Raw genomic sequence first — 23,700 nt, 5'->3', positions numbered from 1 at the left:
TTTTCCTTTTTTTTAAAAAAAAAAAAAAAAGCATGAATGGAAGTAGGTTTCTTGGAACAGCTATCATAGTTTAATTTTAAAACTCTCTGTGCAGTCTTTATTTCATCATTGTGCATTAGATATCTTGAGTGCAGACTGTGACTTTTTTTTTAAAGGGCATGTTGAGAAGAGAAGAAAAATGAATCACTTTGTTGTCCAAAAAACTGAGCAGCACTTGAATCAGATGCACAACGACAACATAAAACTAACTGAAAGAGTATTGACTTTGGAAGAAAAGTATCTTCAGAAGCTTTCTGAAATTTCATCTACCTTGTCTACTCTAGCCAGTTACATCATGAACACAGAGAAATCTCAAAGGCTGTCCCAAGTTCAAGGAGAATTAACTGAAAGCTAGGCCTCTTAGGGCCACTTTCAATTTGAGATCCTAATATGTGCAGAGTTTGGACTCCTAGGAGGGAACAGTCTTTTCAGATGTTTAAGTGGCATAATACTTTTTTCTTTTTTTTTTTTTTTTTAAGGTAGCAGATATGCTTCAAACTTGACTGAAGTGCTGTGCACAGCATTTGATACTATAAACATTCCAGGATGGTTTACCTGTGGTCTTCTGTGCTTGTACCAGAGGCAGTATACATGCAAGCTCTGTGACTGATTTGTCTTTTGCCTTCATAGTGATCGATATAGACAAATCAATAAAGATAACTGGATTTGAAATGCAAATCATAGAGTGTTGAGACTTGTGGGACCTGTGTCTCTTTACCTACCTTATTACTGCAAGAACCTCTAAATGTCATGCCCTTTGGTCAGGGCAAATAGCAGTCTCAAAGAGAATCAGATTATTGTGTTGAAATCTCTGTCATCCTGCCTCTGGCTACCCTGGGTCATTTTCAGTTGCTTGTTTTGTATCATGTTGTTGTTTGTCTTAAGGAATATCTATAGGCTGGTGTCCCTTGGACTTTGGCTTTACTCAGGGTGTGACATAATAGGAATTTACACAGACTGCATTTCAGACTTGCAAGGGATGGCCCATAAGGAAGCAACAGCCCATTGGGAAGGCTTTGCACAAGTAATGCACCTAGACCCTTGCTATTTATTCCACTATGGTGCAAGAAAATCAGATGTGAGAGAAGGTAGGTGAAGTTTATATCAGAAGAGTGTTGTTACATGAGGGCTGTCCTCCATGACATCTATTTAAGTATATGCAAGTATGCTGTAGCACAAAGAATGCACCCCAAATTACTTCTCTTTAAACAACTTCAGAACTGGGCTATCAGTGGCCAAAACTCATTTAAGAGAATATGGGACTGTTGTGGGACAACTTCTTATGCTAGAGCAGTAGGTAAGTGGGTAAGAGACCAGTGCTATTGTGATTCTAACCATACATGATACCAAAATAACAAGGTAGTGATATGAATAGGTATCTAGCTTTATCCCCTTGGCTTCTTGCCCAGTGTTGAGGTGGTGCTACCTGCATAGCCTCTGTGAAAGCTCTAAGAAAGAGGAAATGGCTGCAAATGAGGCTGTTCTCCCTGTCCGTTCCCTGTTGGCAGCACTCTCCCAGTCCCCAGATCAGCTAGGTCTTGGACTGGAACGCCAACACGTGGGCGTCTGTGAGTTCTGGGGAGAGGAAATGAGCTTTAGGAGGAACAGAAAAGGATCCCATGTGTCTGGGAATAAGAGTACCCCCTAAGCCCTAGTACCACTTCTTGTTGCAATATGAAATCTGGTGGGGCTTCAGGAGTTAGTGAAAGAATGGCGAGAGATCTGTTTCTTTTCTTCCCAGATTCCTCAAATTTCATGATACCCAGTTTTATAGTGTTAAGATGCTGTTCTGGTGAAGGGAGAGAGAACAGTATTGCGAAAGATGTAAATAGCTTGACCTGCCTCAGAACTGAGATCATTATCAGATTTCTGTAAATTAAATGGAGGAAAATTTTATTGCAGAGTGGAAAAAGATGATGGATAGCACTGTTCATAAAGATATTGGGAAGTAAAATAGTCCCAGATTAAAAACTGGCAAGATCTACTAAGCACAGGCTTGTAGAATAGTACAACATGAAGCTTTATGAAACACAGGCAAGCAATTACCTTGTGCTCAGAACTAACAGAAAGGTTACTTGAGTTGTACATTACTAATATTTCATGCTAATTATTAAATTAATAACTTCAAATTCTTAAGCCCTCACAAAACCTTTTCTTTTCCTAAACTGAGGTCAAGCAAGGAAGGCTAAAAGACTTCCTCAGCTCTTGAAGGCTGGAAATCAAATTATATAGCTTGGTGTTTCTCACAAAGGTGATGTTCAATGTACTAGTGAAATGTACAAAAATAAGGGCACTGTTCCACTTCTATACAAGGAAAAGAGATATTTGATATAGCATTTTTACCTCTTCAAATAATAACTTAAATTTAAACACACCATTTGAAACATCATACAATTCTGCAAATCAGCTCCTATTTTCAAATGTATGTCATAAACATATTAAAGTGTAAGATGGAAAACAGTACTGTGTGCAGATAGAATCATAGTCTTTCTGCTTATAATGCATTTGTAGCTAGACAAATGCAACCTGGCAGGAGCTTGCTTACATGCATGTTAGAATGAAAAAATCATTTGGGCAGTTATTATAACCTTATGTGCTTATATATTCTTTAAGTTATGTTTTGTCATTCTGGCTATTGACCCTGAAAGGCTAAGCCATAAACTTAATAACCATAGTATCTCTTCCCAGGAATGAGCTAATGAATGACAACTAGTTTGTTACAGAATGCTGTAGCCTGCTAATGTTACGAAAAAAGAACAGTTGTATAATGCATCTTGAAATTGAAATACTTCAACTTATTTTCCTGTAAACTACCAGACTAATAGTTCTCAATGTCTTTTTTCTGTGCTATTTTACTTTGCATACTGTCTGTTCTCAGTGCAAGTTGAAACAGATCCAACTGACCTTGTCTCTTGCAGGAAGACTTTGAAATTCGTTTTGCAATATTTCTTAACAAAGCAAACATCAATAATTGTAATTTGCTGTGAAAATTGTGGAACATTTGTGAAGCATTCATATTGTTGGCAACATACTAGTTTAGTTCCGTAAAATAGCTTCTTAAGGCACAAATTTCATTAAAGATGCTTTTGAAGTTGTTCAGCGTACTTGGTAGAGTACAGAAGGAAATTAATTTTACTGTATTTTTACCATTCATTAGGCTAGCAGTTTTGCTTGAGATCTCCTTTCTGTTGGAATAAATTTCTCCTAAGACTTCAGACCTATTAGCTATAGAGTCCCTAAAGACTGCTTTGGAAAGAGGTCTCCTTAGGGACTGCCTGACTTTATTCCTGAGAATTAGTTTGAATGTTTTTGTTGTGCATATGCTTATATTATGTTCTTTTCTTAGATTGTATATGTAACAAAGTAAACAACATATTATGTTTGCCTTTTTTTTTTTTTTCATCTAACTACCTATTTCTCAGCCTTTCTACTAAAATAAAGAGCTTTCTGATAGCATAGGATTGGGTGAAAGAATATGCTCTCTGCACCTGTAAATTGCTCCTTAGACTTTGCTAACCTTTTCTCTCTGTGGATTCCAATCACAGGTGAGAACAGACTGAGGGCAAAGGGGTAGCAGAAGTGACAGTTTAAATTGGCATAGCTTTGCAAAGCTGAATAATTTCATAATTGAATTATCTCAGTTGAAAATGTCATCAGAAATTGAGGAACTCAAACCCCAAAAAGTCAGTTTGAGCTAGATGTTTGTTTTGGAGGCAAGTGTCTATAGCTATGCCTGTTACACCTATATTGGCAAGTTACTTGTTAAAATGGAAGTGGAACAGTAGATCAAAGTGGACAGTGTTAAGGCTTCTTTGCATCTGTTATGTTTTTGTGTAGGTATGATGGTGATTCAGATACAGTCTACACATGTTGTTTGATGCTTTCTGAAGGGAGAGAATCACATAATCTCTTGCTTCAAATGAAGGTCCCCCAAGGAAGCACTATGCTGTCCTTAATCTGTTTTATACAATCGGTATTAACAGTGTCTAGCATATGGTGGCCATGGCTATATAAAAAGGGCTACTGCTCCTTGTCTTGTGTGTATTGTTGGGCCATTAAGGGATGTTTATGGACATCTTAGCAGGCTTTATCAGAAGGACTCATGACACCTGTAAGTCTAGCCTTGGCATCTATGAAGACAGTGGAATTTTCTTTACAAGAAGGAACAGGTTTATGTGGCATATTTGGATATCCATCTGCACCATCAGAGCTGTGGCAGACCTCCTGTGTTGCTACATCTTCTGACAGTGACAATGCTCTTTCTATATGCAAGGCAGAGGTAGAAACTGTGTCTGGTTATCTACTGACAGAGGGTGAGACCTGAGCAACAGCCCTGATACCAACATTCCCAGTATCCTCTGAATTATGGTTGCCTGCTTTGTCCTGTATGACCTGTCTGAGGATACAGGAAGGCCATTCCGTGACAGGGACCAGTTTCTGTAGCAGCTGTACTGTGCAGCTCTCTGCAAGTGTTCAGGATGGCAAAGAGTGGGCTTATGTTACCTCCTCTCTTTCTGAAGGCTACAAACAGGCTGCATCTCTGCAAGTGGACTGAATGGCATGGGGAAGGATAATGTGCCTTTTCATGAAATAAGCATGTGTGAGCACTAAAAGAGATGAGCTTCACAACACAGAAATTTAGGGTTCCTTATCCTCACTGTATAAGAAAGAGGTATCTTCGTATCCCTCATTATCTCTTTCCTGCTTCACTTCTTCTGTCACCCTTTCTTGGACATGCACGGTTAGTCTGTCTTCCCTTGCCATCTTTACCCATTTAGCCCTTTCCTGTGCATTGAGTGGTATTCTTTATGCTGCCACCATAGCTCTGAGGAAATCCCCTCTCCTGAGGTATCGTTACTTTCCTCACAGGCCTTGTCTGAGAACGTAGTGGCCGACGCAGCAGGCCCCACTCGGGAGGAGGACTGGGCAGTGCCATAATCTAGAACTTCCAAAATGAGGCTGGGGAAGAGAAATAGGGAAAAGGGAAAGAGAGGGATAATGCAGCCAGCAACTTTCCTCTAGGGGCTGACATGCCTTACTGGGAGCTCAGATTGACAGAATCAGGCCAATGTGGCGTAAGGACAAGCACAACCCTGTGGGTCTGGAAAAAACAGGAGGAAGCCTGGCCTGATGCTGCATGCCAGCCATCGGATGGTGCTGAGGTCCTGTTTCCTTCTTCCTTCCAGATCTTCCAACAGCTGCCTTTCAGCCTGGGCCTGGGAGCAGGTTTGATGGCTCTGGATCCCTTAAGCAGCTGCTACTCCAGCCTCTTCCTGCCAGTCCACAGGTGGGCCAAAATCTGATGTCAACACCACGGAGGAGCCTTTTTACCCAAAAGACTGCTTTAGTCCTGAGGGCTACAACACTGCCTGCAGGACAGCCTCCTCTCATTGTCCTTCTTGTGGTTGTGGGTTAGTGATGGGATCTGCAATGTTATTTTATGTAGTGTCACAATTACCTCATAATCTTATAACAGCTAAATTTAAAGAAGGGAAGGAGCGCTCTCATCAGGTCCCACCACATGCAAGATTTGCTGGGATGCTGAGACTGAGCTAGGTACGTGTAGTTATGCCTACTGGAGACTGGGGTTAGTGTTTTGACACAGCTGCTATGCAGATTTCTCCCAAAGCTCATGGGCCCAAAGGAGTATCTTCTAAAAGTACAGTGAGCCTCTGGCTAGACTGGCAAAATACACTGCTTCCGTGCAGATCTGCGCAGTCTTTTCATGAGAAGATTCGTACAGCTGTCCTCCTGCCTTTCACCCTGGAGACCATTATGGAAAGGCGTTAACCTTACTGGGGTTGGAAGTAGGAGCTCTAGCACAGGGTGATGCTGAGGTTGGCTGTGGTGGAAAATAAATAAATAAATAATGGGTACTTGTGGGGGGCAATATAGATTGGAAAAAAAACTTCCAAACCAAAACCCACAATTGTTTCTTACTGCTTCCAGTGGAAATTTACTATTTTCACAAGTGCTTCTCATTTGCATCTTAATGATACTCCTCAGAAAGGGCCAGCCCCGCCCACCATGTAGCCCCGCCCACCATGTAGCCCCGCCCACCGCGTGACCCCGCCCTGCCGGTTTCCCATCCACTTCGCCTCCCCTGCCTACCACGCGACCCCTCCCGTCCCGAGCAGAGAGGCGCCTCCGGATTGGCCTTTGCCACTGGCTCATTTGCATGCCCCCGCTCGCTCGCCCGCCCGCCTTCCCCGGCGCCGCCGCCGCTGCTCCCGCGCGCCGCCCGGGGCCCGCGCTGTTGTGACACGTGAGGGCGGCGCACGTGGGCCGGTTATGTAAGGCGCGAGGGGGAGGGGGAGAAGGGGCGGGGAAGGTGGTGCAGGCACGCATGCGCGCACGTGCGGCGGGGCCGTGCGCATGCGCGCGCGTGGAGCGGGACGGGGTGGGCAGATCGTGCTGGTTCTCCTCCTTCTGCGTCCCTCCCCTTTCCAGACCGAGGAGGTTCCCGAGCGACAATGAAGCAGCAACAGCAGCCGCAGCAGCAACAACAGCCGCAGCAGCAGCCGCCCTCCGCCAGCGCGGGAGTCCCGGCCTTCCTCAGCAAGCTGTGGGCGCTGGTGGGCGAGGCCCCCAGCAACCAGCTCATCACCTGGAGCCAGGTGCGGCGGCGGCGCGCGAGCCGCGGCCGTTTGGGCCGCTCCGTCCGGCCCGAAGGCTGGGAGGAGGGTATGGCGGCGCCGGGCCGGGGGTGCCACCCGCTTCCCGCGGTGGGTGCCGGGGGTAGGCTGCCCTTCCCCACCGCACGAGGGCCCGCCTGGGCCGGCGGCTGGGGAGGAGCGTGAAGGGGAGGGCGGGTATGGGGCCTACGGGCATAAGGAGAGCGGAGAAGAAAGCGGGCGCGCCCGCTTGGCGTCGTCTGGCTTTTCGCAATCCCCCCTCCCGGGTGGGCGGGCAGGAGGGAGGCAGAGCGACCCCTTCCCGCTCCCCCTCCCGGGCCGCGCAACCATGGGGCTCCGCCGGGCTCGCTGCGCCCCGGGCCCGGGAAAACCCGGTGGGCTGCCGGAGAGAGGCCGGGTTCCCTTGCGGGCCCTCGAGGGCTGTCCCTTTTCTCAGGCTGTAAATACCGAGGGTTGTATAAGCGGCCGCAGCTGCAAGGGGGACGGGTCTCTTGCCTCTTTTTCCCTTCCTCCCCCACCCGCTTTAAAATCAGCGCGCGGTCAGTGCTGACAGAAAAGACCTGATTGCGTGCCCCGACTTGCCAGGCTCGGTGCTTTCACGGGGTTTCCTGCAGAGGCGACCGGTGGGTGGCTCTGAGCTTTGAGGGGAGCTGTGTAATAGAGCACGGAGGTCCGAGAGCGGTTTTGCTTCACAGCCCAGTGTCGGGCTTTTCTTTTTTTAAGCTATAGTAGTGGTAATACAGAACTCGGGTAGGATTTCTCATTAATTAGTTTATAAGTATGCCTGTCTTTCTTGAACTGGGGAATTGTATAACAGATTTTAAATCTGTACGTAAAGACAGCAGGAGAATCAGAAAATAAGGGATATCTGAATCTCATGTATTATAAAACATGAGGGATGGTGCTTTCCCCGTCCCGTATAAAAACAGATTCAGCCCTCGTGGCGTAAGAAGTTACGCCGAGGCCAGTGGTTTCTGTGGCTCCATCTGGTGTGCCCCCTACGTCCTCAGCAGTAAGAGAGCTCCCCGCCGCGTCCCCCGGCGCATCCTTGCCCCTGCCTCCAGGTACCGGCGGCGTGCGGCATGGCCGGCCGCCGAGCGGAGCGCACGCGCTCATTGGCGGGCTGCGGGGCACGTGGGGCGCGCCGGTCACGTGGGGAGGGCGGCAACTGTTGCGCCCGCGTTGCCGCCGCCCCCCCCCCCCCCCCGGCCCGGCCTTGCGGTGCGGTGGTAATGACAGGGGGGGAAACGGGAGCTGATCTACTTCTGTTTTTCCATAATAGCACTTGCATGCTTTTCGTAGGAACTGCAGATTAAATTTATATAGTGACCGCGTTGATTTGTAGGTATTTAGATTGATTTAAAAAAAAAAAGAGTTGGACATCCTTTCGTCTTGAATCCCTTATATTAAAATGGAGGCAGATGTAGCAAATAATAAAACAGCATTATTAGAATGCAAAGTAACTTAATTTATAAGTAACTTAAAATACTGGAAGGTGGGAAGTAACTATCTTCTTACAGTGTAGGGAAGAGCTGGCTACTTTGCTTCAGTAAGCATCATTAACTCTTTTGTGATCAAATGCTAAGCATTTTTTTTTTAATAATAACATTGTTTTACTATATCTTAGATGTTTTTCCCATACTTTCTTTAAAAAAAAACCAACTACCACCTCCACTCCTAAACTGTATAGACATCTTCAGTGAGTATTGAGAGGATATCTTTAATCTGAGAGTATTTTAAGTGCTCAAGCAATGATACAAATATCTAAAATGTCGTCTTAAATATTTTACTGGTATTGAGTTATCAGTAACTTCAACTAGAACTTTTTGGAGAATAAACAGATTGTACCTAGATTACAGCAGCTTTGCTTTTAGTGCCTTTATTTATTTATTTATTTATTTTCCCTGGAAGAGAGATGCCAAGGGTGTTTATAAAGGTTCAAATATAGTCTAGCTTAAGAAATGCTGGTTTTGACACCTGAGATATTTAGTGGATGTTTCATTTTGGATATTATCAGATTCATTGCATGTATTTATCTCAGGTAAACAAGCCAAGGCTGTTGTTAGGTGTCTCTGTATTGTTTAAAGTGAAGACTATGGCATTGTTGGAGATTCTTTGAGGCAGTTTGCAGAAGCAAGATCTGCTAGTCACAACTGGTGTTATCAGGAATCAAGAGTTCTCATATGGGGGAGAAGGTATTTGGATAACTTGCTATACAAGTGATTGCATCTTTAAAATAATAAATAGACCAGTATTGTGGGTTACAGAAAGTACAGACTGAGTGTAAGTGTAACAGTAAAGGAACAGTACAGTTACAGTAATACTAACTTTGGTTTCACTGTTTGTCCTTACCGTGTAAAGATATGGATTTGTTTAGAACCAAGTAGACAAATCTAATCTCCTCCCTATCTTAGGAGAGCAGCAGGTGTGTGTTGTCCTTGGAAACACATACAAGGAGTATGAAATGAAGTACTTGAAAGCTTACTGTATGCTGCAGTTAGTAACATGAGACTTGAAAACTGTACTTAGCTATGTAGTAATACTTCAATGAGTTAAAGTCAGGTCTTAGTCTGTTTACAGCATTGCTGTAAATGACTGTCAGGGCAACATGAGCTAGTAGAAATGTTTCCCAAATTTTACTGGGACAGGCCTGAAGAGTTTCAAAATGACTGTGAAATTAGGTGCCACATAAAAGCAGTCTGTTGGCACTACAGGTTACTGTAATGCCATTTGTGTGACCAGCTTTTGCCCTTTCTTTTGCTGAAAATCAGTCAGTGTAAGGGAAAGGGGAAGCAAGAGATAGTTATGCACTATTTAGTAAGTTTTGTCGTCCCACTGACTCTCAGTCTTGAGCTCATAACTCATCTGATGGCTAACCATTTATAAACCTTGCTCTGATGATCCTTGCTGGATCCAAGCTGTCAAGCAAGATTTTCACATGGTCTCACAGTTCTTTAAGTTTCATGGGACTGTAGAGCTGCTGGCATTTGGGGGTAAGAAACGCATGGGATTCCTTGACATAGAGGGCTTCTCAGTAGCTGAGGTAGCAATGCTGACATCTGTCAGAGATGATAGGCTTCATATTAAATGCAGGGTGAGAGACTGGATGCAGGGGCAACACCTATACCATTTTAAAGTAGCTAATTTGAAGTCTGTCAGTTACTTGCCCTGTGGTTGATGGACCACGGTCACTGAAGAACAAACAATTAAGTGTTCTGTTTTAGTCAGAGCCTGTGGCTGAAACTCCAGGATCAGTTCGGTGATGAAAAGATCAGTCCTTGCCCACAATTGGCATCCCAGCAGGAAGGGGTATTGACTTGAGTGTGTTTTCTTGCTAAATGCAAAAACTAGTTGACATCTTGTACTCTCTTTGACAGTTCTATCAAGCTGGTCATGTTTTCATGCTGGAAAGGAAAAGGGACTTCCAGCTGCTTCTTTTTTCCCTTGTGCAGTCTCTTTGGTTTAATTCCTTCCAAGACTTTGAAGCAACATACAAAACTGATATTATTGTGTGATAGTGAAACTGTGATAATTGTTAGTAAACTAGTTGTATTAATTTACTGCTTTAAGCTAAGAGTAGCAATAGGAATGTTTCCCATAAGATATGGATAGCAATGTAAATTGGTAATACTTAGTTGCTTTGCAACTGTAAGGTTTGTACGCTTTTTGTTGTGGAAAATTGTCTGTAGGCAAGCAGATTGGCTATGTTCTACATGCACAAAGGAAGCATTCCTATCCGGTGATTAATTCTAAAAGCCCAGAGTGTTTCTACAATAGTTTTTAAGTAGCTCGATGTGTCTCTTTCATTTTAGAATGGCCAGAGTTTCTTGGTGTTGGATGAACAGCGATTTGCAAAAGAGATTCTTCCCAAGTACTTCAAGCACAACAACATGGCAAGCTTTGTCAGACAATTGAACATGTGTAAGTTCTTGGGGTTTTTTTGCTTTCTACTGTAGTTCTAGATCCTGTTGGTATTTAGTTCTAAATAACATCCTTTGAGCAGTGACACTGTTCTTTGCTACTAGGATACTGTCTGAGCCTCAGAACTGATAAAATGATAGTTGGAACAATATAATTTCAGTTTCTTAATGTGGGTTTTGAGAGTTCTTTTTCTCCCTTTATTTATTTATTTATTTATTTTTTTAAAGATGGCTTCCGTAAAGTTGTCCATGTTGATTCTGGGATTGTCAAACTGGAGCGAGATGGCCCAGTAGAGTTTCAGCACCCATATTTTAAGCAGGGCCGGGAGGACTTGTTGGAACACATTAAAAGGAAGGTTAGTGAAAATTCAATATATAGCAAACCTATACTAATAAATACTAATTAATGGTGAAGTTTGCGTCAGATTTAGTTATTGCAGGATTTTGGGTACAAATAAGCTTGGAGTTTTGGGAAGTAAATAAATTGTGCTGCTGTGGAAATATACTTTTACTTATTAAATATATTTTGGGGAATTTGACTAGGCTCCTTTATGTAATGTCTTTGGCTGTCGTAGCTTTTAAGTTTGGCAAGTAGCAAAAATGAATTACGCTAATGTGATGTATTTTGCAAATGTTTATTAGTGCAGAGCATGCTTTGACTTCACCATTGCTAATATAACAAAATCTACTTGTTTATGTAGCTTGTTTCAGAACAAAGATACTGTAAGCATTAAACTTTCCACTAAGGAGAAGAGAGAGGGACCATATATATAACCATGTTTGTCATGCTGCTAAATGCGTTTCTGAAATATACTGTGCTGTCATTGTGAATCAGAGCTCTATAAGAGCGTACATGAAATAGAAATAAAGCAAGTTAAACTGGTGGGAGAAATGTAGTTGTTAACTGGTTAATTTATAAGCAGTTATGATTAAATGGAGCACTTAGTAGAATGTTTGAAGAATCTGAATGTACAGAAATGTTTAACAATTAAATCTAGTTTGGTGGCAGTTGTTAGAAGAAAAATTTCTGTGCATTTCTGCACTTTGTGTTTGATGCTTGGTTGATTATAAACTTAAGAACACATGGATTGCCAATACTAGAACCAAATATACTTGATCACCAAAGAAAATGATATCTAAAAAAGAGTAAAGGAAAGTGGTGTTTCTGGGTTCTCATCCTTTAAAGGTTTCTTCTTCGAGACCTGAAGAAAACAAGATTCGTCAGGAAGATCTCTCCAAAATCATAAGCAGTGCTCAGAAAGTGCAAATTAAACAAGAGACTATTGAATCTCGATTGTCTGCTTTAAAGAGGTAAGTTGCTCCATCAGCAACTGATCACTAAAATTGAGTAATTCTGATAATATGTATTGGGCAAAAAATTTGAAACATCAGTGTCTGAAGCATCTACTTTTTTTTTTTTTCTTGGCAGAAATGGTATAGAATATAAATAAGCTTTCTTTTTATAAAAAGAAAGTTTCTCTCAAATGTAAATGTTTCAATTTCTAAATATCTAACTTTAAATATTGCTTTGGGAAAATAATCTTTAATAAAAAAATTAAATTAAACATTTATATTCTTATATAACTAAAAATAATAAGCAAATTTAGTGTTTGAAGACTTGGCTAGTAGTAGGCAATTAAACAACACCTTTAATACTAATTCCATAATGCTGCTGATGTTGAATATTCAACTCTTCACATAAGTATACTGTTTTATGTCTTCAAGTTTCATTTGAGGCAGAGTTTAGTTTGTGCAAATTATTTGTAATACTTTCTTACTATAACTAATGATTATGTTTTTGCTAGTTACTTTTCTGTTAATTCCCCTACTACTAAAAATTGCAGAACAATTGATGCTTATGAGAATTTCTTTAGAAATCTAATTTAGAAATTCAGTTAGTTATCTCCGCTGCAGAGGCACAGATTCTAAAATCTAACTATAAATAGAGTATTTTTAGAATAACATTATTACCTGTTTAGTAATTACATTTTTTTCTCAACATGAGGAGAGATGTGTGTAACAAATGACTTAATCCTTTAGAGTGTGAAGATACAGACAGAATATACAGACACAAACTTTTGCACTCTAAGTCACAGCACTTTAACTCTGTCCCAAGACTCCAGATTGGGAACATAAATAATTGCATGCTTCTGTGGCAGAGGTAACTATTGGGTTAAGTTTTAAGAAGTAAATGCTTCTTAAAGTCTTTGGTTCTAATTAGTTGAGTGATAGAATATTCAAAGGTAAACTTACTTCAACTAGGAAGAGTCTTATTAAGAGCTGGCCAGTCTATGAGAAATCATGCTTGTTTTCACCTTTTAGCATCATAGATTAATTTGGGTTGGAAGGAATTCCTGGAGGCCATGTGGTCCAAACAGCTGCTCAGAGCAGGGTTGACTTTTGGCTGAAATTACATCAGGTTGCTAACAGCCCGACAGTTTGTGAAAGATCAGAAGATTGATCAGTCTTTGACAACCATACTGTTGTTCCAAATGACTGAAGTGGAAATTGGAGCTAAATTTGTGAAAACATGTTCAGAAAGCTGGTGGGAAAACAAAGTTCGAAATCTCTGGCCTCAGTTTTGAATTTGTGATGGAGCCATACCCTTAAATTGCACGTTGGATGCAGTAGAAGCTTGAGGAGTGGGTAATAAGCTTCATAATACTGTGCTTAAGTGTCTTACAGAAAATATACCAAGAGCTGTTTCTGAAAACTTAGCTAAAGGTTTCCAAAAAAACACTGAATACGAGTGGAGAGATTTTTTTCCTTTTTGGTGCACATCTGAGGCTACAAAAGAGAAGAGGATGGTGTATTGTCTTTCCTTACTCAGTGAAGCTGTCTGTATTTATTATCTACCTCCTAATATGCTTTATGCTGTTAGAAACAGCAAGGTTCATGGAAAAGATAGCAAAGCTTGCTTTAACAGCAGTTTTTATGCTGTCTCAGTTCTGGCTGTTGAGAGTACTGGAAAAACTGAGGTATGTAAAACAGCATTTTTTCATGAAAGCTGTCATCTGCTGTGCTTCTGTTATTTTCAGCACCTAGTGTGCCCCTGTACTGGAGCTAACAGAAGTGACTCTTAGGATAACCGGCAGCTGCATGTAGGACTTGTTCTGTAAAGATGCTTCCAAGATGCTTTCTGATAGCTGGCTTGCACCTAGCAAGAGGTGTGTCAGGGAGGGCAAACAGGCTTGATATGGATGAAGAACTGTGATTTTTTTGTTGTTGTTGTTTTTTAAACTAGTGAGAGGAAACTATATTCTTGTGTTGCATGGTCCTTTGCTGCTGCCAGAAACCAACTGTATATATATATTTTTTATTCCTTAAGATTTAATTACTAAAAGAAAGAGGAGGAGAGGGTAGACTTCCTTATGTGAAAGGAAGATACTTAGTTTTGGAATGCTCAGTGTGTGAGATATAGAAGTATTGCTAAAGTTGGGAAAGTCTTTTTTGAGAAAAATAATTCACTGATGCAGGCTATTATGTTCTGTTTGGTTCTCTGATTTGTAATTCTTTGCCAAGACTGCTGCTTGTGTAATGGTTTGGGTCTTTTTTTTTCCCCCACAATCTTAAAAACACATTTCAAAGAGTTTTAATGAAACCAACTAATCTTTAACAAAAAATTATTAATTTAAAATATTTTAAAACTTGCATTTGGTTTGACTTAAATCATTCTTTTTAAACAGGGAGAATGAATCTCTTTGGAGGGAAGTGGCAGAGCTGAGAGCAAAACACTTGCAACAACAGCAAGTTATTCGGAAGGTAAGGCTTCAACTGTTCAAGCGTTATCAGCTTGCGATGCCTTCCTAACTAGGAATATCTGCTACAGATTCTCTTACATTTAGCCTTACTCTTTTTTTTTTTTTTTTTTTTGGTAGCATATGAAATGTCTTTTTAGTAGGAAAAAAACAATAGGTGGTATATGGTGCACAGATCTTTGTAAGACAAACATTCAGCATATCTCACTGCATAAGCAGAAGATAATGCCAAAACTTCCTTTAAACACCTTCAAAGAAAGATGTATAGGAACATCGTACATCATTCATTGAAGTACCCTTAAAATGATCCATCCATTTTCGGTTACTTTAGGAGACAGATGACTAATATTTTTGGCTGACAGATCTTTGGAAAATGTATCTCACTGAAAAAATTACAAAATTCTATATTGGGCATTCATTACTGTCCGACTTAACTTTAGGAATACAAGGCTAGTGTTATCAGAAGAATATTGAATGGAACCCACAGATAATACATTAGCTTAGCTTAAGTTAGACTTATGATCTATCAAAACTGATGTAAATGCAAAGAGCTTATACATTCTTTTTTGTTTGCATATCACAAAACAACAATACTGTAGACAGCCTTGTAGCAGAGACTTGTACTGTTTTTGGGGTTGTTCAAGCCGAATATACATGATGAAAAACTAACATTTCGGTGGGGGAGGGCAGAAGATGAATAGAGTCATCTGCATGTGTCTTGCTTTTTCCCCTCACTCCACCCCTGAATCTGTCAAAATGCCTTTCATCAGGACCAGTTCTGACTGTGTATGTAACCTGAATCTCTAAACATCCTTAATGTGCCTTCTGTCATTTGCTTTAGGATTCTTTTTATAGTTTAAGTTACTGGATTTTATTTCTGTATGTTTAATGATTTAGTGTAAAAATCTACTCTATCACTTGCTATATGAAAAAGCTTTTCTTAGAGAACTGATTAACTGTATTCTTTTTAGATATTACCTGTCTGTGTTTTCTGATCGATTTTGATTTCAACCTTCCTGAACTGATCTGTATGAAAGTTACCACACAGAATAAGTGTCCTGCTGCTAATGTATAGAGTTTATTGTTGAGGTTTTATGCTATAAGGTATCTTGATACTCTGAAACAAACAATTACATAGTAAAGCTACTAACAGTAGTATTTTTTTCCTCATAGATTGTGCAATTTATTGTTACCTTGGTGCAGAATAACCAACTAGTGAGCCTAAAGCGTAAGAGGTAAGTATGATCTTGCAAACTTACTCTCTGGTCAATATGTTGAGGGGGTTCGTAGACTAAAAACCAAAGAAACAGTTTTGAGATTAGTCATTCTTTTTTCTTCCTGGTTCAGGCCCCTACTTCTGAACACTAATGGACCTACAAAGTCAAATGTATTTCAACAAATTGTCAAAGAACCAGCCGACACTAACCATCATGTAAGTTTTCTTTTATATGTACCTTGTGTTGCGACAAAGGTAGGGAGTAGAGGGAGTAGACAGATGAAATAGCCTTGTGGGAAGTGAATTAGTAGCCCCTAGCCTCATCCAGGGACTAGAATACAGTTTGGTGTTCTGCAAGGCAGCATCCAATCCAGCAAAATCATGTCAAGTTCCTTTGATGTTTGAATGAGTTACACCACCAAAAGTTACTTCTGGTGTCCAAATAATTCTGGGCGGGGAAAACATCAGAATGAGTGGTATAACATGGGAAAGCTACTTCTTAGAAGTAATAGCTTTACAACAAGGTGCCACTTAAATGGCAGATCAAGACTAAGGGTCACTTTTTTGTGGTTTTGGTTCTTGTGTAGTACCATAGTTTTAGCTTTATTGTTACTTTTGCTGTCTGACGGTGCTGGTATATTTTTATTTCTGTGCCTGTATAATTTGCCAAGCATTTTTTCTGTAGCTGCTATTCTGTAACTTGTTCATTTGTTTATGTGTTTTTCTGTTAAAGGTAAATCTGTACAATCACCTTGTGATCTCTGAGATGTAGGAAAGCGCTTGCACATCTTTAGATTTAAAGCGGTTTTAGATGCAATGATAACTGTCAGAATGCTGAAATTAATGTAATTGTTCCCTTAATCTTTTTGAAATAATTCTCAGGTACCTCTCAACAGACCTGAGGGCTTAAAACAAAGGGAGCAGATTTCAGATGATATCATCATTTATGATGTCACTGAGGATATGGGTGATGAAGAAAATCCTATGGGTGATGAAGAAAATCCTCCCATCACACCAGAAACAAATGAAGATACACCGGAAACAAATGAAGATACCACTTCAGATTCTTCCAAGTAAGAAATCTGTAGAAGTCTATATAGATAACTGGCTTTCATTGTTGTATAGTATGCAACAATTCAGATGTCTTACATACAAGTGTTATCCAGTACTCCTGCATGTATAGTAGCTTCATCTGTGAATTCACTGTAGGTTCTGATTTATTGACCTGTGGATTTGTTTCAAAGAGTTAAATTGGCTACTGAAATTTCAATATGGTGAAGTTAGAAACCAGTGAAAAGAAATCTGTGTTACTGCACCCTTGCTGAGGATACTACTTGTTCAAAGATAGAACAATTGGTGTCTTCTTATTTTTGTCTATGAACACAGACAGGAAGGAGTGCCCCCCCTCCCCCCGCCCAAACACACACAGGGTTAAGGTTGTTAATTTCAGTAGCTATCACAGCTTGCTTTTCCATTTAAACTGAAATGGAAACTCTTCTGTGTGGCTTCAAGTGTTTTGTGACTATGTTCCTTCTTTCTCTCGATGTACTTTGCACTGTAGATGTTCATCTTCTAACTATGAGCAGCTGAAATTTGGTCCAGGGATTGAGATGCAAGTCTGTTCCTGAGCTGTATTGAGTTACTAGGGCCTGTATTATGCTGTAGGGAATAAAACCTAGATATGTACTAGCTGTTGCTTGAGCTAGTACTATTATTTTTGTCAAATTGATGTCTGGAGATACATTCTCTGATTTTTAAAAAAAGTAATAAAGATAAGGCTGTGGCAGAGAGGCAGTGCAATTATTTAATGATTAAGAAAATCATAAGAATATAGAGGAAAATAAATTCTTTGAGACTCCTTTCCCCATTGAGTTTTTAAACTGCCTTCCTGGTATACATAACAAGCTTAATTAACTATAACACTATTGACTAAGATCCTTTATGGTTGCTCTGGATTTTAATTTTGTTCAAGGGGAAAGACACAAAATATACATGACCTGTCTATTTTCATGGCCTCATATGTTTTGGCCCACTTCATACATATTTTGGTTATATGCAAGCTTAAAATTGTTCTAATGCAAAAATACCAAAATGTTCCTATACCTTTATAGTAGAGTGCAGTTGTCATTATGGCCTTGCTCTGTTAGCTAAGTTGTTAACTGTGTTGAGTGTTCCTGCACCATCTCAATGGAAAATAGATAAGCTTAGAACATCTTGCTTTATTTCCTTCTCCATTTTAATAGGAAAGCTCATTTGCATACAGTAGCTTGGCTAAAATGGGATGTAACTGAACCTATGAAGTAGTACCAGTTTAAATAAATGTATGAAACTCTGTGTTGATTAATCCATTTGTCTCATATTACAGCTGTAGTCATTCTCCTGATATTGTAATTGTGGAAGATGATAATGAGGAAGAATATGCCCCTGTAATTCAGGGGGATAAAAGCACAGAATCAGTCGCTTTCCCAGCTAATGATCCCCTCAGCCCTGTCAGTGACAGTACAAGTCCACTCATGTCAAGTGCTGTACAGCTGAATAACCAGTCAGCTTTAACTGCTGAAGATCCAGTCTCAGTGATGGATTCCATACTCAGTGAGAATGGAGTAATTTCACAGAACATAAATCTTCTTGGAAAGTGAGTAGCCTGTTTTTTAAAGTATCGGAACTGATTGTTTGACTAAGGTTAAGAGAACTGATTAATCTTATTTTAAGAGTTTGTGTAGAAATACTGGAAGGCTTGGTTTTGTCAGGCTTGTTACCACTTTAAAGGTATGGAAGTACTGAATTTCTGACAGGCTTTCTTTATTGAAAATATTGCTTTAGGTGGAGTTAATACTTTCTTTTTTTAATAATTCCTTGAATGTCTGTTAAGAGTTGAGAGAGCAAGCTTCCCTGCAAATTTCACTGTAATTCCCCACATTTACCCTTCTGCCCTCTCTCCTCTTCAGCTGAAGTACAGACTGCTTTGAGTTTCCCTATGATTTTCATTGGGTAACAGCATAAGCATGAATATTTGATGCAAGCAGCTAATAATTTATAAGGTGTTATTCCACCATAGCTTTTGTATGTGTGTTTTCTTTTCCCCTATTTCAAACTCGGAAAGAATCAATGGCACGTTCTTTTTAAGAATAAATGTATCATGCAGTGTGTCCTAAAAGGTAGCATTCATTCTTCCTGGCTATAGGCAGATATTTTTATTATTATTCTTAAAATCTAAAAAAAAATTCACTATTTAAAAAGTCATTATGATTGTACTGCTTGCTCCATAGTCATTGGATGTAGATTTCTTAACAGAGAAATGGTATGTATGACATAATTGATATCAGCAGCTTAGAGTGGAATGCGCTTTTTTAATTTTCTGAAGAATGCTGTCTCTTCCCACATGCATCATTTGATTACTTCTGTATCTCCATATATGAACTCCTTATGTGCCATTTCCCTTGACTGGGGGGCGGGACCCCCTCTGCTTTTCATGGTGAAGGGAATGAGTTGGAGTGCATAGTCTGACACGGTGTAATGTTGTCACTTTATAAACCAACCATCTTCTCAGGATTTATCTGCATAGTTCTTGCAAGCAGATGGGACTCTGTTAGGGCTAGCTGGGTCTGAGTAGTGCATCTCTGCTGCTGCTTGCTGTAGTGTTATGTTGATGTGATTTCTGTTCTGGGGTATCTGCCTGCTTTACATGGGTTCTACTTTGAAGAGCAAGGCTAGAAGTTTTCAGTCTTTTTTTGAAAATGTTTTTAATGAGAGGTGATTATTGTAGTACTAATAAAGATTTTTAGATGCATATAGTACATCTGTGTAAAACTTAATTGTGGATTTTTCTCCTTTTTCTCAAGGGATGGAGTAATACAGTTGTTTGTTTTCCAGAGTTGAACTCCTGGATTATCTTGACAGTATCGACTGCAGTTTAGAGGACTTTCAGGCTATGTTATCAGGACGACAGTTCAGCATAGATCCAGATCTTCTGGTTGATGTAATTTTCTCCATTTATTTTAATATTTTTATTGTTTTGTAGTAATGGTCTAGAAAAAAGCATTTGTGTGTGGCTTGCTACTGTCTAAAATGTATTTTAAACACGCAGATATTCTTCTTTTGCCTTTCCTTCCTTTTAAAAAGGAGAGAAGTTACAAATATGTGGTAATCTGTGTTCCTGTGGCACTGGTATAATTTGTAACGCTACATCACTTCGAGTGCTTGCTGTGGTGATTACCCTGATTTAAACTTTTGATTGAAGAATGGCTTTCTTAATGAGACATGCTTATACTTGTGGCTACAGGAACTTGGACAACAATTAGACTAATATTCCTGCTTTGAAATAGTCCGGCACATAACCTCTGGTCTTCTCAGTGAACTGGGCTGAAAGAGGCCCTTGGTTTTTGTTTTACAAGCTTAGCCATTTCAGGTTATTTTTTAGGAGTATGTGTATGTTCCTAATTTTTTTTTTCAGATTTATGTAGAGTAGAATAAACTCTGTTGAAAAAGGGACCTCTGCAGGTCATCTCTTTCAACCCCCTGCTCAAAGCAGGGCCAACAACACAATCTAACTTTGAAGCTCAGGACCGTATCAACTCAAATTCTGAAAATCTCCAAAGATGGAGATTATATGGCCTTTCTGGGTGTCTGTTCCAGTGCTTGATTGCTTCCTGTGAAAAACTCTTTATGTCCATCTCAATTTCCCTTGCTGCAGCTTGTGACTCTTGCCTTTTGTCCTTTCTCTGTCTGCTCCATGGGGAGTTTCTGTCTTACCTATAACACCTCCTCAGAAGTAGTGGAAGGGTGCAGGTGCATCCTCCTTCACCTTCTCCTCTTCAGACAAAATAAGCCCAGCTCCCCATCTTCATGTGTCTCCTATGTTCCAGTCCCTTAACCATCGGTGGTCCTCTGGACTCTCTCCAGTTTGACAGTTGTCTGTCTCATACTGGGAAGCCTAAAACTGGATGCTCTTCCAGAAGTGGCCTTAGGTGTGGTATAGAGGGAAATAATTGTTCCACTGACCTGGAGTCTATGCTCTTGCTGTAGCAAGTTTATAATTAATAATTAATTAACTATTATTGAAGCCTCCTCCCTGTAGCAAGTCCATGCCACTGGCTTATGGTTGGGTGTTGTCCACCCCAAACAGACTCTCAGGTCTGTCTCTGAGCCACTGCTCCCTGTCTACTCAGTCCCTTGCCTGGGCCAGTGCATGGGGTGGTTGTATCCCAGGTGCATTTGGCTCTGAACTTGGTGAGGTACCTGTTGGACGACTCTTAAAGTTTGTGGAGATCCCTCTGGACAGCAGCTCTGCTCTCCCATGTATTGATGACTCCTTTCAATTTGGTGTCACTTGCAAATGTGATGAGGGAGCATTCTTCCTCATTGTCCACAGAGTTCTCTATGCAGCAAAATATGAATGAATCAGTATTTTGAAGACTACAGCAGTAGCAAACCGTATTATTCCAAGTTAGGCATGATGTAGTTGTTTCTTTTGTCACTAAAGTTTATGCAATTCCAAACCAAGTCCACTCCAATGGAGTTTTCTTGGCAAAAGTGATAACTACTTGTAAATAAACTCTAATCCTGATTGAGGGTGAAAATATAGTGCAGGGATTATCCTCACACACATGCAAATATGACTTATTTGTATTCTTAATAGGAACATTGAGATACCTAAAACTTGATATGTTTTGTCTTATTCAGCTTTTTACAAGCTCCGTGCAGATGAATCCCACAGATCATATTGCTAATCCTAAAGTAAGTCTTTAATCCATTGCTCAACTTACATAGTAGCAAGAGATGCAAAGTTTGGGTTTTTTTTTTTTTTTTGTCCTTTACCTATTTTCTTTACTGGTATAATAACTTTTTTTATGCTTTGGCTTTCAAGGCTTCCATGAGAATAGAAAGGCTGCAGCTGAATTTATCTTATTTGTTAGTTTTAAACAGGAAGGGGAAAAAGCATACCAGTCAGTGACAAATGCTGTCATTTAAAACTGTGTTAAGTTACCTTGAACACAATACCTGTACATAGTACCATTCTCTTGACTTTTGCATCTTCTAAGATTTTATTACTTGTGAACATGGTATATACACAGTGTTTTCATCTGTGTTGTCTGGTGGGAAAGGGAAACCTAGAACAACCAGTAGAGCAAAAGATCTGAGTTTGTCCTAGTCTGTTATGAGCTTACTCTCAGTTCTTCCTCAAAAAGTTTGTTTCTATTTCATGTTTTCTTGGCCAGGATCTATTAGTATGGATAGCTGATGCCAGTGCATCCCTTAATAAAAAAAAAAAAAAACTTTTGGTTGTTTTTGTTGTTACTATTATTTTTAATAGTTGGTCAGCTAAGATCTGTTGGCATTGCAGTCGCAAACTATTGAAATAAATTTTAAGAGTATATTTAGGTTTTGGCTTCTTTTCCAGATGGAGCCAAAGGGAATTGAAACTCTTAAGAATAATGCTGGTCCAGCTGCTTCACAAGAATCACAAGTTTCTAAGCCCAGATCAGGTTAGTTGTAATAAAAATGTTTTGATGAAACAATTTCACAGTTGAACAAACATGGTTTAAAACAATCATCTCAGTTATTTGCTCCTTGTCTGTTTTTTGTTTCATGATGATAAGCAAATGACCAAAACAAAATACTTAGTATTAGGTTTGCTTTTAAGGCTCTTGATACTGCACCAGGTGCAGAGAAAAATTGATGATTTTGCAAAAGAGTCCAAAACATTTTATATATAAATCCAACAGTTCTTAAATCACTATTTAAAAACAAACACCAATGAAGATTTTAAAAAATAAATTTTGATTTTTCTTTTGCACTTAAAATTGCATGTGAACTGATGATGTTTTGGGAACCTTTTTTTGTTTAGATAAACAACTCATACAGTACACTGCATTTCCACTCCTTGCATTCCTTGATGGGAACCCAGGCTCCACTGCTGAGAGTGGAAGCTCCACAACAGAAACTGCTTCCTCTGTTGACAAACCCCTGGAAGTGGATGAGCTCCTGGAGAGCAGCCTGGATCCTGAGCCCACTCAGAGCAAGCTAGTGCGGTTGGAGCCACTGACAGAGGCAGAAGCAAGCGAAGCCACGCTGTTCTATTTATGTGAACTGGCCCCAGCACCCATGGATGCAGACATGCCCTTCTTGGATAACTAATATAATGGAGACTCTGTATATAGTCATGAAGATGAACTATTTATTTAGAATATTGTTTGGTATATGAGTTTTTTTGTAAATCATTCTGTTTTATGTAACCAGATAATGTGGAATCTAAAATATCTTTTCCTATCTTCCTTCCTACAAGCAGTTGTTTAACTATATAGTTGGACAAGCTGTTAGACAAACTATTAGACATGGTTGGCAATACCAAGTCAGACTGTTACCATACCTAACTACTGTCAAAATACTTGGAATTATACTTATCTCAATATCCCAGGTAACTGAACACTTGTTAATAGTAAGCTTTGATTTATGCTTTCTTATACTTCTGGTCTTATGTATGATGAAGTAAACTAGTAGTGTATGGTTAGGGAGCACTGACTTCCTCTATTTTGGGTTTTTTCTATTTTTCACAACATTTTGTTTAATAAACATGAGGCTCTTTTGGGGTGGGAGGGGACCAGGACCTAATGTAGGCTTTTTTCTTCCCTGCTTGAACTGGGAACAAAGTGCCTGTACCTTGCTGAATCTTGGTTCTGCCTTACTTTCACTTCAGTGGAAGTGCTTACACATAGCACAAACTGGGGAGAAGTTCTTTACAGTCACCAGGCCCCTTGACTGCATGAGTACTTTTAACTTGGACGATCTACTCTGATAAAATAAATGTTACTTAAGTGTGATATTGGCTAAGGATTGTCTCTTATTTTGTGCGCTAAACAGATATGAATTTAAAAGCCTGTCTGTTTCCAGCCTTAATGGTGCAATGACTTTTACTTCTGTTTGCTCTCTCAAACATTGTTCCATCAATAGCAGCCTTGAATTTTTACAGGGTAGTTAAAGAATATCTAAACTGCCTGCATTAACAAAAACAAACCACAACATTTATAAAATAAGCCTGCAACACAGAAGCTCCAGTATGTGAGATGGCCCAGTGAAGGGAGAAATGACTTTACTAACCCCTTCATGCAGGCAACAGGAAAAACACATTCCAC

At 40.0% G+C, this 23,700-nt stretch overlaps 2 protein-coding genes across 9 annotated transcripts in view; both read left to right on the top strand.

Moving 5' to 3' along the window:
* Positions 1-5,542, top strand: part of LOC106498024 (heat shock factor protein 2-like) — a 29,593-nt gene extending 24,051 nt beyond the window's left edge. For 2 of the 7 annotated variants that reach the window (XR_010883762.1, XM_067293784.1), the window contains 2 exons: positions 5,226-5,326; positions 5,516-5,542. Coding sequence is in view for 6 of the 7 variants with exons in the window: in XM_067293784.1 (XP_067149885.1) it covers positions 5,226-5,326; positions 5,516-5,519 (105 nt within the window). In the remaining variant the exon portion in view is untranslated. The other 5 variants (XM_067293792.1, XM_067293783.1, XM_067293793.1 and 2 more) reach the window with 4 other exon arrangements.
* Positions 5,535-23,388, top strand: HSF2 (heat shock transcription factor 2). 2 transcript variants are annotated; one of them, XM_067293781.1, is made up of 14 exons: positions 5,535-5,595; positions 6,490-6,656; positions 10,487-10,595; positions 10,823-10,950; positions 11,781-11,905; positions 14,281-14,356; positions 15,526-15,587; positions 15,700-15,784; positions 16,451-16,641; positions 17,934-18,203; positions 19,442-19,547; positions 21,251-21,304; positions 21,969-22,053; positions 22,416-23,388. In XM_067293781.1, exons 2-14 carry the CDS (start codon positions 6,513-6,515, stop codon positions 22,703-22,705), a joined length of 1,725 nt encoding a protein of 574 aa, XP_067149882.1. In that variant the 5' UTR covers positions 5,535-5,595; positions 6,490-6,512; the 3' UTR covers positions 22,706-23,388. The 2 variants fall into 2 exon arrangements, with proteins under 2 accessions (XP_067149882.1, XP_067149883.1); XM_067293782.1 differs by lacking the exon at positions 21,969-22,053 and having other exon boundaries at positions 22,416-22,680.
* Positions 23,389-23,700: the final 312 nt, after the last annotated feature.

This window comes from Apteryx mantelli, chromosome 3 (assembly GCF_036417845.1).
Source record: "Apteryx mantelli isolate bAptMan1 chromosome 3, bAptMan1.hap1, whole genome shotgun sequence".
Taxonomy (NCBI): domain Eukaryota; kingdom Metazoa; phylum Chordata; class Aves; order Apterygiformes; family Apterygidae; genus Apteryx; species Apteryx mantelli.
This window is presented reverse-complemented; position numbering and strand designations above follow the sequence as displayed.

Coding starts and splice junctions, on each gene's coding strand:
- HSF2 (XM_067293781.1), top strand. CDS start 6,513: ATGAAGCAGCAACAGCAGCCGCAGCAGCAACAACAGCCGCAGCAGCAG. Junction 15,785..16,450: donor CAGCCGACACTAACCATCAT/GTAAGTTTTCTT, acceptor AATAATTCTCAG/GTACCTCTCAACAGACCTGA. Junction 18,204..19,441: donor AACATAAATCTTCTTGGAAA/GTGAGTAGCCTG, acceptor TTTGTTTTCCAG/AGTTGAACTCCTGGATTATC.